The 14,582-nt window shown below is 45.9% G+C and overlaps 1 protein-coding gene across 4 annotated transcripts in view; it reads left to right on the top strand.

The window, feature by feature from the left end:
• rasgef1ba (RasGEF domain family, member 1Ba) overlaps positions 1 to 7,366 on the top strand; it is an 87,876-nt gene extending 80,510 nt beyond the window's left edge. For 3 of the 4 annotated variants that reach the window (XM_072496245.1, XM_072496243.1, XM_072496246.1), the window contains one exon: positions 4,388 to 7,366. In XM_072496245.1, coding sequence (XP_072352346.1) covers positions 4,388 to 4,412 — 25 coding nt within the window. In that variant the 3' untranslated portion in view covers positions 4,413 to 7,366. The remainder of the gene's footprint in view (positions 1 to 4,387) is intronic. The other variant, XM_072496244.1, reaches the window with a different exon arrangement.
• The last annotated feature ends 7,216 nt before the right edge of the window (positions 7,367 to 14,582 follow it).

Genomic DNA, 14,582 nt, shown 5'->3' with positions numbered 1-14,582 from the left:
GCAATCTCCCCCACCCCACCGTCCATCCTCACCAGCAATCTCCCCCACCCCACCGTCCAACCTCAGCAGCAATCTCCCCTACCCCACCGTCCAACCTCAGCAGCAATCTCCCCCCCATCCCACCGTCCATCCTCAGCAGCAATCTCCCCCCACCCCACCGTCCATCCTCGCCAGCAATCTCCCCCACCCCACCGTCCATCCTCACCAGCAATCTCCCCCCCACCCCACCGTCCATCCTCAGCAGCAATCTCCCCCCACCCCACCGTCCATCCTCACCAGCAATCACCCCCCACCCCACCGTCCATCCTCGCCAGCAATGTCCCCCCACCCCACCGTCCATCATCGCCAGCAATCTCCCCCCACCCCACCGTCCATCCTCACCAGCAATCTCCCCCACCTCACCGTCCATCCTCACCAGCAATCTCCCCCCGCCCCACCGTCCATCCTCACCAGCAATCTCCCCCCACCCCAACGTCCATCCTCAGCAGCAATCTCCCCCCTACCTACCTTCCATCCTCAGCAGCAATCTCCCCCATTCCACCGTCCATCATCGACAGCAATCTCCCCCACCCCACCGTCCATCCTCAGCAGCAATCTCCCCCCACCCCACCATCCAGCAATCTCCCCCCACCCCACCGTCCATCCTCACCAGCAATCTCCCCCCACCCCACCGTTCATCCCCAGCAGCAATCTCCCCCCCACCCCACCGTCCATCCTCGCCAGCAATCTCCCCCCCCATCCCACCGTCCATCATCGCCAGCAATCTCCCCCACCCCACCGTCCATCCTCAGCAGCAATCTCCCCCCACCCCACCGTCCATCCTCGCCAGCAATCTCCCCCCACCCCACCGTCCATCCTCACCAGCAATCTCCCCCACCCCACCGTCCATCCTCGCCAGCAATCTCCCCCCCACCCCACCGTCCATCATCGCCAGCAATCTCCCCCACCCCACCGTCCATCCTCGCCAGCAATCTTCCCCCACCCCACCGTTCATCCTCACAGCAATCTCCCCCACCCCACCGTCCATCCTCGCCAGCAATCTCCCCCACCCCACTGTCCATTATCGCCAGCAATCTCCCCCCACCACCACCCTCACCATCCATCACTGCTTTATGCCATTTAATAATATTTAAATCCATGCAAATCCACGACCTCATTGGGCGTGCACCTGATTAGGTCACCGGTTGGTGCGGCGGGGGGGGGGGGGGGGGGGGGGGGGGGAGAGATCTCATTCTGCAATCTCCTTGGCTCAAAACCCGTTATGGGCATCCCGCGAGAGTTCCTGCCCATAGCGGGATTTGCACCCATGGCAAACGGGCCTGCACTGCCACCAAGGTTAGAACAATTAAAATTGAGGATGCTCAACAGGCCGGAAGTCTCGGAACACAGATATCCTGGAGCGATGTGAGTGTGGAGGAAATTAGAGAGATGGGGAGGGATTAGTCCGTGGTGCAATTTGAAAACATGGCTGAGAGTTTTAAAATCATGGAATTTCCTAATCAGGATCCAGGTACCTAAGGGAGCCCAGGTGGTATCATTCCTGCACCAAGGTTATGGCCTGGATGAGCCCTGCCCTTGTGAGGTGGGGTGCAGGGGGCTCGATGAACCCTCATTGTGGCGAGAGGAGAAGGAGACTTAGTGTGTGTTGCAACACAACATGCAGAGTTGTGGATTATCCCAATTTAGGCGATTGGCTGGCTTGTTTAGAGCTCATTCGCTTTCTTTTTGTTTTAAACCTCATAGGTATTCAGTATTTACGGGTGCGATCTATCGACCGACTGGGGACACAGCGAGGCCTGTAAATCCCATTTACTGACCTCGTAACACAAGGTGCCACAATCTGGAAACCTCCCATTGTGGTCGGCACCCAAATTTTCATATTCTTTTTTATTAAAATAATTTTTATTAAAGGTTTTCATAAAATATCAATAACAAAATGAGAAAGAAAAAAGAACCCAACAGGGTTAAGTACAAAACACAATCTAAAAAAGCAACCCCCAAACCCCTCCCCCCCGTACCTAAATAATAAATTAACATTAACACCCCGACTTAAGGCAACAGGTGTATACACCCCCTCAGACCCTTCCAGTGTAAATAACATAAACAAAAATAAAGTAAACCCCCTTTCTGTCAGAAAGTCTAAGAACGGTTGCCACCGCCTAAAGAACCCTTGTACCGACCCTCTCAAGGCGAATTTCACCCTCTCCAATTTAATGAACCCTGCCATATCGCTGATCCAGGATTCCACGCTTGGGGGCCTCGTATCTTTCCACTGAAGGAGAATCCTTCGCCGGGCTACCAGGGACGCAAAGACCAGAATTCCGGCCTCTTTCGCCTCCTGCACCCCGAAAACCTTCCACCTGTTCTTCCTGGGGCGAACTGGTGGTTCCCCCGTAATGGGGTCCACGCCGAGGCCCTAACTTCCCCCCTGTGCCGCCTCCACTGCCCCCAAATTTTGAGGGCCGCCACCACCACCGGGCTCGTGGTATACCTCCTTGGAGGGAGCGGCAGCGGTGCCGTTGCCAGCGCCCCCAGACTCGTACCCACACAGGACGCCGTCTCCAGCCTCTTTCATGCAGCCCCCTCCATCACCCACTTGCGCACCATTGTCGCATTGGCGGCCCAGTAGTACCCACAGAGGTTGGGCATCGCCAGCCCCCCCCTATCTCTACTCCGCTCCAGGAACACCCTTCTCACCCTCGGAGTCCCTCACGCCCACACAAACCCCATTATACTCCTGTTAACCCGCCTGAAAAAAGCCTTCGGGATAAACACAGGGAGGCACTGGAACAGGAACAGAAACCTTGGGAGCACCATCATTTTGATTGACTGCACCCTACCCGCCAGGGACAGCGGCAACGCGTCCCACCTCTTGAACTCCTCCATTTGTTCCACCAGCCTTGTAAAGTTAAGCCTATGCAGGGCCCCCCCAGCTCCTGGCCACCTGGACCCCCAAATATCTGAAACTCCTCTCCGCCCTTTTTAGTGGGAGCTCGCCAATCCCCCTCTCCTGGTCCCCTAGCTGAACTACGAACAGCTCGCTCTTCCCCATATTGAGCTTGTACCCCGAAAAGTCCCCGAATTCCCTAAGCATCCTCATTACCTCTGGCATTCCTCCGACCTACTCCTCCATGGCCGCCACCGGAAGCCTCGTCCCCGCTTCTTCAGTGGCCTTGGTGAGATCTTTTCACAGTTGTTCCCTCTGCTGTTAGAATTCACTTTTGATAAAGGCCCTCAGGTCAGTTTGCAGTTTTAAGATTGCCCTTCCCCCGCCTGCATGCTGGAAGAGGCCCTGTTTATCCTGTTGCAGCCAAATCTTTTACTGTTTCTGCCGGGTCTGGTAGCCAAAAGACATAACATTCCTGGGGGACACTGTCAGGGGAATGCTGCAGTCTTCTTGCCACACCGGGAAATGTCAAACAAATGCCGTGGGGGCCCTGTAAAAGAGCCCAAAGGTCCGTTCCAAGCGGGAGCTACCGAATATGCGACCTAGCTCTGCATAGTCGCATCTAGAAGTCCCCCAAATTTGCATATTCAAGTGAGCAGTTAGTCTCACTTTAATATGTCTATGCCGGATCTACCAAACGGCCTCACCTTGGAGACCCCGGGCAGGTGCCTTTTAGCACTGGTTTCCACAAACGTGGACCAGACATACTGGTACTTGGGGTAGCCTCCCAGGTGACCATGGGCCCCTGCGTGGTTGGGCAGGGTGGTACCTTGGCATCCCTGATGCCACCTGGGCACTGTGGCACTGCGAACCTGGCATTATGGCACTGCCACCTGTGTGCCACCTGACACTGCCAGGGTACACATGTGACACTACCAGGCTGTCAGTGCCCAGGTGGCATCATTCCTGCACCAAGGATATGGCCCGGAGGTGCCCTACCCTTATGAGGTCGGGTGCAGGGGGTTCGAGGAACGCTCATTGGTAAGTTGAGGTGTTGGTCGGGTCAGGAGACCATGATGGGGGGTCGAGAGATCAAAGTGCTATTTAGAAATGGCGCCCTGATCTGTTCCTGCTCATTAGTGCAAGAAATAGGACTAAGTGCAGCCTCGGCAGGGCGTTCCTCACAGAGGCCAGGAAATGAAGCAGAGTCCCATTTCATAGTGTGCCGATCTCTGTGCTACTAACATTGAGAATCACCCAGCTAAATGTGCTCGACGCGGGACTCTTTCGGTTCCGTTAAATCGCGCCCTACAGGTATGAGGTACCTGAAAAATTGATCTACTAAGAAGAGTTTAAATAGCCTTCCGGTGACATGATTATCTGCTGTTTTCTTTGATCGCAAAACTTTAAAATATTATTGTTCTTCCAAGTTCCTGTTTCACTATTATACTCTTTCATTACGCAGTTAAAACAATGTGCTTCCATTTTTTTTTTCCCCAGATCAACACTTCTAACCAGGGTTTAGTGTGGACATAAACCACTCTGTAACTGGTCCCAAACTGAAAGATGATAGAAATACCTGACCTCTGAGGACAAGACACTTGGACATACAGTAGTCTAGAACTCCCGTGTCAGCATCAAGGAGGATGCACCTCAGTGAGAACAAGACAAGACATTGTCCATATTTCATCGATCTCCGATCAGATTCAAATGTGTCTTTTTTTTTCCGTACAGCTTGGTGTTAGCTAATTCATTCTGAATTGAACTTGGGAGAGTGTGCTCCTGACTGCACACCTCAGTATTAGCTCTCACATTGTGGACGCCACTCCGGGGTTTGCAGCTGGCTATTTATTCTCTGCTGCTTCAGGCAGAAACTCAGAACTTGGTGCTGGACTCCACCTGGTCTACTGATTATTGGAATTAAAACTGAACCCTGAGTTGGCTGCTGGTTAGCCAACTCAGTATTCTGGGAAAAAAAAGATTGCTAATATAATGATGTTCACGATCACAAAAATATAGGACTGGAATGCATTAGATTTGTGTCATATGGGAAGCAAGTTACATCCATGACTAAATTGTTTACATAGAACACTTTATAAACATTCCGCATTGCAGCATGAATCACATCTGTATGGCTTTTAACATATTCTGAGATTTGAAGTAACACAAAAAATCGGAGATGGTAGAATGCATTATTTTGCCATGTGCAAGAACTAAAGAGCATTTTAGTTGATTAGAAGATGTTTGGTAGATTTCACAAACTTACACTAAAACACTGTCACAAAAACAATATTGTACCTTATCAGCAGCAGTAACACAGGGCCTCGTTCTGCAGGGAGACTTGCAGGTTCATTGATGAAATTGCAGGTGGTCAATCAGCCTACAAAACGTACTCTTCTGTGAGTCACGCTAGGATTGTGCAATACCTTGTTTTGTTAGACATCTTTGACTCACTTTCAGTGGATGTAAGCACTTAAACATATTCATTCCAGATGTGTCATGAAAAACATCACAAGACTAAAACAAAATAGATGTGGTTCAGAAACGTTTAAATGCCAGTGATTTCCTCATGGGGCTGACAAGATAATGTACATGTTTTTGTAAGCTATTTGAATGAAGGCTGAAATTTTGCAGGCGCTTTGTCCTGCCATTATCCTTCTTGTGTTTTTTTTTTAAATATATAAGAACAGTCACAATATTGTGGTTAACTTATCTATGTATATAATTTATACTTTTATGTGTACATCGTAATGTATTTTACATGTCAAAATTGCTTAGAAGTGATTTTTTCTTAATTTAAGTGATTCAAATGGAACTTTTGTAAATAATGAAGGTTTTCATCTTCCCCAAGTGTAGAAATTACGTTGTTTTATACTGGATCTTTGGCATAGCTCAACCTACAGATTACTGAAGCAATAGAGAAAAATTATTCTAGTCATGCATACCAGCTTTGACAATTATATGCAGCTGCAAATAATGTTTTAGCCAGCAAATGAGTATTCGTGACTATGTGTGTATCCAGAGGGCAACAGGCACTGTTATTTCTACATGGCAGGAGTGTTTTCTGGGCACCCACAATCCATGTGGCACAAATTACCCACTGGATGTCAACCTAGTCTCCACTTCACTAGATTGACCGGAATGGGCTTCAAACCCTGACACTGGGCGGGATTCCCCATCCATTGACGGCAGCGGGATTCTCCGGTCCCACTACAGTGAATGGGAGATTTGGCTGAGCGCCAAATTCTCCATCCTTGCCTCTGACTCAGAGTCAGGAATGCTATAACTAAACAAAAGGTGCAACCCGCCAATTGATGTTCTTGACATATTATTGTTCTTTGTGGACAGAACGTAAGAGTTAGATTTTTCTCCCAAGTTTACATTAAATGAACATATCAATACAGACATGGAGAATTGCTATACCGAACACATTACGTATGGAACAGATAGGTACTGATCCAAAATTCCAAATTAAAATAACTTAAATTGGGTAATGTTGGGTTTATATGTGAGTCCTCAATTGACTTCCCTGTTGTCTAGCAGATTGAATTAATGTCATATGAACCATTTTGTGCTCCAATGAAGTATCCCTTTTTTATGATCATGAGTTCTTAGAGTGACAAGATCATATATTACAGAACAATCGCAGTATCTATCTACAATAGTCCTTTTAGTCATGATAACTCACGGTCCCTGTCAAATCTGGGTGAGATCTTCTGGCTGTTCATGCCAGTGGGTTCTTCCCCACTGTACTTCTTTGGGTTTCCCAATGGCATGGGGTGAACTCAATGGGAAATCCCAGTGACAACGACGGGACCAGAAGATCCCACCACTCACCAATGGCGGGCCACCTCTCAACGCTGAGAAACATGACAAGGGGAGGCCAGAGAATCTCGGCCAATATTAAAAAATGCGACTCCTTGGGCGGGATTCTCCCCTACCCGGCGGGGCGGGGGTCCGGGCGCCGAGGAGTGGTGTGAACCACTCCGGCGTCAGGCCGGTTTGTGCCGGCGGGCGGCGAAGGGACTTGGCACCATGCCAACTGGCGCTGAAGGGCCTCCGCCGGCGCGGTGTGATTCCCACCCCTGCCAAACCCCCGGCGGCGGAGAATTCAGCGGGTGGTCTCAGAACCCCGCCCCTTATTTCTTTTTACAACTAGTGGTACATTAGGGCATTGATCCTAGCTTAGCTATGAGAGTGGTGGAGACAGTCAGTAGTAGATTTTCATACAATGAGTAGCTACTTGTTGGAATTGGAAATAATGCCTTTGTTCCCTCATAATCCAAGAAATAAACAACTGGCTCCGCTATACAAATGTTCACAGAAAAAAGTGTTTGCATTATGTTTTTATTCTCACTTAGTGACCGCAACCATTTTCCATTACTAAACTGCTATCTGGACTTCAACATTTTGGATTTACAAAAGGTGCAATATGTTGGTGTTGTACTTGAAAGTGTAACAAGCACCTAATGCAGGCTGTGTCGCAACCTGGAATGACTGAAAATTCCTTTGGATTTCAAAGAAACTTATGGGAATGCTAAACTTTCAGCAACCAGCACCAGAGAAAGAAAGTGGTTGCTTTGTGTTGATGAAATACAGTGTTATTGGCACTTCTGTTTTGGCTGTGAACCAAGTATAGGCTCATCCCAAGATATTTTCTGTTACTTCATCATCTGTTGCCTTTTTGCTTTTAAAGGTCTTTTAATGAATGCAGGGCATTTATGCCAAAGTGGATCACATGAACCCATACGTCTCTGGCAGCACACATTTCTATTATTAAAAATAACCATGTTTTGCTCACAGAAAATGCTGAAAATGGAAGGATCAGTGGTTATGTCAAAAGGACACAGTAAAAACAGATTAAATAATAGTTCATGTGATTTTACTCAATCCTCCAGCTCCTGCATGTCATTTAAAAAAATACATTGCCCACAATGGGCTGAATTTAACTGAGGCCCTGGGAGCTGACCAAAAGGTGGGTGCGGAGGCATAAAATCAGTGGGGTTGGCATGGCTGTGGCATACCTGCTGTTGCCTCGCTGCAGCTGACCTTTTACCAGCAGCAGGGAAAGTGGCAGATGGCTTGCCTGCTCTTAGACCCATTCAGGCCCTTAAGGTGCCACTGCTTTTACAACGCACAGGTTGGCACTTTGCCACATGGGGAGACCATCAGTTATATCCTGGAAGCCTACTTGTGAACTTCGGGTGAGTGCCTTCTGATGGGGCACCCTCGACCTCCAGAGGTCCCCTTCCCAAAAAGCCAAGACCCCCCCTGCCCTCATGACTGATTTCTCCACCTCTCCAAGACGTGCATGAATGGCCTCAATGAGCCCTACAAACCTGATTTCATTCTGAAGCCTCCCTCCACCGTGGCTGCTCCCAGCTGGTTGCAGTCCGAGCAGTGGCCACCATGCCTGGTGGTGCTGTTGAGCCTGAAGAGCTGCTGGTCATCTGATCAGCTGTTACTCTTCTGGGAGGGGGTGTGGGACCTCAACCTTCAAAGAGGTGGAAGTCCCAACTGCAGACAATTAATTGCCTGACGGTTATAAAATACAACTGGGGCTTGTATGACCAGTTGTGTCAGGCTTGGCCCCCAGTTTTCTGGCAAGTGGACCGGGCCATCACCGCCCTGTCAAATATCAACCTTTATTTCACTTTTTATACCTGATTTGACATTACATTTGTGATTCTAATTGTAGTTCCTAGTTCAGATTGTTCATTCACAATCTTTTAATTGCTTGGCCATGTTTACACAGATACCAAATACTGTGTTGAGGATGCTGCATTTCTTGGATGACAGGAACTTCCAGAGCAAATGCCAATATAATAACTGGAATGGACAGCTTGTCCCTTTTGCTACCTCAGACAACAAAGTCCTATCTAGCAATTGACAACAGTAAAGCCCAATGTCCACTCTACAAGGGCACCATAAAAATTGAGACGAGGTAAAACAAGATTATGAGATTGACAGACTGAGGCTGTATGTGGTATTAAATGTTTTTAAGAGTAATTCAAGAGTAAAGATATGGCATGTACGAGGGAACCAAGCTTTGTAGAAGCAATTGTGTTGGAATAGCGCGTGGGTATTCCATTTGAAATTAGAGGGAGGAGTAGACCAAGAATGTTAACAAATGACAAAGTATGAATTGGTGATGTTGATTAGATTTGTGAAAACAATCTGTGGGTTAGATTTTCAATTACATTATCTGCCTTTAAGCCTCCTCGGCATAAAATGCTAAAGGAGAGTCTGACTGGTAATTGAATTTAGGAAAGAAAAAGTAATTGGGTCCTGTAAATGGCATCTGATTCTGAATATATTCTACTTTTCGCACCCTGGCCAATGCTTAATACTCAGGTGGTAAGGAAAATCTACCCCTATCTGTAAAAGATGAAAAGAAACCAGATTTTCACTGCTCCATTGAAAGATTAAATTTGGGTTTATTGTCACATGTACCGAGGTACAGTGAAAAGTATTGTTCTGCGTACAGTCCAGACATATCGTTCTATACATGAAAAAAATAGGACATACGATAGATACACAATGTAAGTATATAGACACAGGTACTACTCAGCAGAGAAGATGCATGGAGAGACCAGGGGCGAAATTCTCCTACCCGCCCCGCCACATTTCTGCCCCGACCGGCCGGCAGGAGTCTCCGTAACACCGGCCGGTCAATGGGGTTTCCCATTGTGGGGCAGCCCCACGCCGTCGGGAAACCCCCGGGCGCCGGCAAAACGGAGACTCCCGCCGGCGGAGAATGACGCCCCAGTTCACTCCATAAGAGGGTCATTCAGGAGCCTTGTAACAGCGGGGAAGAAGCTGTTTTTGAATCTGTTGGTGTTTGTTCTCAGACTTTTGTATCTCCAGCCCGATGGAAGAGGTTGGAAGAGAGAATAACCCGGGTGGGAGGGTCTTTGATTATACGGTCCACTTTCCCAAGGCAGCGGGAGATGTAGACAGTCAATGGATGTGAAGATATGTGGATTAAGGTCTGGTAAAACTATGTCGGCACTGACAGAGAGCTGGAGGTTAACACTGAGGGTGTATGACTTGATACAGGCTCATAAATGTAGAATGGAACAATTGATAAAAGAATAGTGGAGTTGGTTGATGAGTAGTTGGAACGAATTGACATGAAGAGCAAATGGCATCGGTGATAAATTCAACAATAACATATAGAGTATGTTCAGAGGACTGGATGCTTATGAACCTACTTTTAATTCCTTGTTAACTTATGAATGCTAAACCATGTTAAATGTTTCAGAGATGTCCATGGTTAATGACAGATAATTCACAAATTGTTCCATAGCAGAGCTCCAGGGACAGATTACATAGGCCACCAAGTGCACAGGTGGAATGCTTAAACGAAAAACCATAATAATGGTCTTGGATAGGTTGAAATAGCTTTTGCGAGTTAACAATATTAGGAAGTGCCATTTTAAGAAACTAAAAGTGAAAAAAAATTAAATGCAGCCACAGAGGTTGCTCTCCCCTTTGAGAGTTGGCTGGTGGTGACGTAACTGAGGGTCACCGCACCTCATGCTGTGAAGATAGGCCTTCATCAATCACCTCAGCCTGTACGAGAATTGAACCCACACTGTTGGCATCTCTCCGCATCACAAACCAGCTGTCCAGCCAACTGAACTAATCAACCCCACTGAAGGTGGGTATGATCTGTCACCCTTTTAAGCAGGTGTTGAAGAAAAAGGAAAAGTGGCTCGCAAAAAGAAGAATTGAAATGATGGGAAAGATCAGCAATTAGTTCAGAGGGATGAGGGTAATGCGATGGACATCATCAAAACGAGAGCTCATGGCCTGGAATTCTCGAGCCGTTGGGATTCTCTGTTCCTGCCGGCAGTGCCCGTGGTTTTCCAAACAGCATGGGGTAGCTTCAATCTGAAATCTCATTGACAAGCGTCAGGATCCCGCTGTCAGTGAACGGCGTGCAGCTGAGAAACGCGCGCGGCTGGGGAACTGGAGAATGCAGCCCGATATTGGAGTGTTGACTTCAACTAATCTACAAGGGGAGGTGTGGTGGGGGTGAGGGGAATCATTTTAGCTTTTGGTGATCAGGGAGTGTATTTAACAGACAAACAATTGCTCATTATACTCGAGTCAACAAAAGTTAAACTAACCTAAGCGTACGCACAACTGGATGTTAGTCATAACGGTTGAACAGAATGGAACAATGGTGAACAGTTATTTACCATATTTATCACGGTTCAAATTGTAGCAATAAAAATGATTCAAAAAGGTTACCTTTCTCCCAAGGGAGTTAATTTATTCGGTGAAAGCTATGACACAGATTAATTGTACTTTAAGGAGTTGTAATTTTGTGATTTGCTGTTAATTGAGGGCATAAACCTTTCCCACATGACTACTCTTGCTAGTGGGAGTAAATATTTTGATTATGCATTAATACACTGACTCAGTGTTAATGCTATTTTTGTTTTTCAGCAGTAAAGAATGAAATAAATTTACTTCATTCCCACGCTAAGCTAATTTTTCCCATTTAAAACACTGAGGGAACTAGCACGCCCAGTGAGCTGCAGATCAGGAGAGACTGCCAAAGGCAGTGACCTGATTTTTCAGATGTCACATTAAATATGGCAATCCTACATGCTGTGGATGAGAAAGAGCAGCAACAGCTGGGTTCCAGCCATGGCCTGTCAGCTCCACATCTTACAGACTTGGCCCAAGCATGGAGAGAAGCACTGAATTTCAGAGGTGAGTGAGAGTGACTGCCCTTGACATCAAGGCAGAATGTGACCAAGTGCAGCATCAAGGAGCTCCAGCAAAATTTAACTTAACGGGAATTGGGGTAATACCCTCCACTGGTTGGAGCAGTGGCGGACCTACATTTTTGGGGCCCTGAAGCTTGAACTGTTATGGGGGCCCCTTCGCAACTAGCAATGAGGTCTGGGTAACCACTGTTATCTTCTTCAATGGGGTTGTTCCACGACAGAGCACCACAAAGTTTTAAAAAATTTAACCACTACATCTCAGATTTTGATTAAAATTACTGTACTGGATTATCTCACATGTCAAAGTCACTGGTGTGAATAAAAATTTCCTGTGCCTTATAGTTTTCGAGTTATGGGGATGAAAATTAGGGAAATGGTATATACATGCACGATGCATCATAGAATGATGAAATAAAACATAGAAAAGACCACAATCAATATAATCTTTTATTTTAGACACCAATGAGAATACATACTACATGAAGCACATTTTACAAAATACTCTTTTTTCTGTTTTTTTTAGCAACATATTCACGTACCGTTTTGTCATATGAGAGCTTCCTTGCAATGTAATTTTCTAGAGACAATATGAATAAAGAATTTAAGCGCTCTTCAGTCATGGTAGACCAAAATTTGTTCTTTATAAAGGATAGCTTTGAAAAATTCCTTTCTGCTTCACAGCTCTTGATAGGCATTGTCAAGTACAGCTTAAGCGCAGTAGTTATATTGGGGAACACTTCAATTAGGTGTTGCTCACAAATAAGCTGAAGAACTTCTGCGCATTGCATTTTAGATGCCGTGTTTTCTTCTGTGTTCTGGGATTTCCTAAGGTGCAAATATTCTTTGAACTGATAACACTCATTTACTAATTTGTGGTCAATATCATCTTTGCAATACGATATAAGTTTAATACTGTCCTCATCAATTTCAGAATTGTTCACCAATTCTGAGAGGAACATGAACCTTTTCGCAATCTGCTCATATGGGTCAATCCTCTTGCGTAACTGGATTATCAAGCAGTCATAGAGTTGGTATTGAACTTCTATCCTAAATTTGTCAGCTCCTCTCAAAGAAGCAATGCCACTTGTTCCATCTGAAAATGTCCTTGTAACAATGCGTTTGGAAGCATCAGAATAACTTGAGGTGATATCTTCACACAAACCTTTTGCTTCTGATTCATAGTGTGCAATCCTATCGGCTGAATTTTCTCTGAGTTATTTTCTAAATGACATTTATTTTTGAGTAGGGGTAATTCAAATATTGTATCCTTATGAACACTTTATTGAAAATAATTCTTGTCTAGATCGCTATCACAAGTGCTATCATGTTGAAAATTCACGTTAGCATTGCGATTGCCTTTTCAACGGCTCCCCTTTTTTGTTACGACACGTTATCTACTGTTTGTATTTCTGTCATAAATGTTAATAGTGTTTTAAATTATTTCTAATTATTTTATATTAAATATATTTAGAATGAAACATCCTTAATTTGAAAATTTTTTTGTTTACGGCTAGCCTACATGATACTTTAAAAACCTTTTAATTTTTATTTTAACTATTTTGTATTGAATTACACTATTATTAATATTTTTTTTTAATAAAACCTTTCTCATACAGTAGACCCAAAGTTTTTAAGCAATGTGGACTAAAGTCGCTTCTGGGGCCCCTCCGGGATTAGGGGCCCTGAAGCTTAAGCTTCATTAGTTTCATAGTAGATCCGGCCCTGCGTTGGAGTCATACCTCGCATACAGGAAGATAAGACCATAAGACATAGGAGCGGAAGTAAGGCCATTCGGCCCATCGAGTCCACTCCGCCATTCAATCATGGCTGATTTCAACTCCATTTACCCGCTCTCTCTCCATAGCCCTTAATTCCTCGAGAAATCAAGAATTTATCAACTTCTGTCTTAAAGACACTCAACGTCCCGGCCTCCACCGCCCTCTGTGGCAATGAATTCCACAGACCCACCACTCTCTGGCTGAAGAAATTTCTCCCCATCTCTGTTCTAAAGTGACTCCCTTTTATTCTAAGGCTGTGCCCCCGGGTCCTAGTCTCCCCTGCTAATGGAAACAACTTCCCTACATCCACCCTATCTAAGCCATTCATTATCTTGTAAGTTTCTATTAGATCTCCCCTCAACCTCCTAAACTCCAATGAATATAATCCCAGGATCCTCAGACGTTCATCGTATGTTAGGCCTACCATTCCTGGGATCATCCGTGTGAATCTCCGCTGGACCCGCTCCAGTGCCAGTACGTCCTTCCTGAGGTGTGGGGCCCAAAATTGCTCACAGTATTCTAAATGGGGCCTAACTAATGCTTTATAAAGCTTCAGAAGTACATCCCTGCTTTTATATTCCAAGCCTCTTGAGATGAATGACAACATTGCATTTGCTTTCTTAATTACGGACTCAACCTGCAAGTTTACCTTTAGAGAATCCTGGACTAGGACTCCCAAGTCCCTTTGCACTTCAGCATTATGAATTTTGTCACTGTTTAGAAAATAGTCCATGCCTCTATTCTTTTTTCCAAAGTGCAAGACCTCGCACTTGCCCACGTTGAATTTCATCAGCCATTTCTTGGACCACTCTCCTAATCTGTCTAAATCTTTCTGCAGCCTCCCCACCTCCTCCATACTACCTGCCCCTCCACCTATCTTTGTATCATCGGCAAACTTAGCCAGAATGCCCCCAGTCCCGTCATCTAGATCGTTAATATATAAAGAGAACAGCTGTGGCCCCAACACTGAACCCTGCGGGACACCACTCGTCACCGGTTGCCATTCCGAAAAAGAACCTTTTATCCCAAATCTCTGCCTTCTGCCTGACAGCCAATCGTCAATCCATGTTAGTACCTTGCCTCGAATACCATGGGCCCTTATTTTACTTAGCAGTCTCCCGTGAGGCACCTTATCAAAGGCCTTTTGGAAGTCAAGATAGATAACATCCATTA

Source organism: Scyliorhinus torazame, chromosome 3 (genome assembly GCF_047496885.1).
Source record: "Scyliorhinus torazame isolate Kashiwa2021f chromosome 3, sScyTor2.1, whole genome shotgun sequence".
Lineage (NCBI taxonomy): Eukaryota > Metazoa > Chordata > Chondrichthyes > Carcharhiniformes > Scyliorhinidae > Scyliorhinus > Scyliorhinus torazame.
The sequence above is the reverse complement of the archived record's forward strand: the minus strand, read 5'-3'. Positions and strand labels throughout refer to the sequence as shown.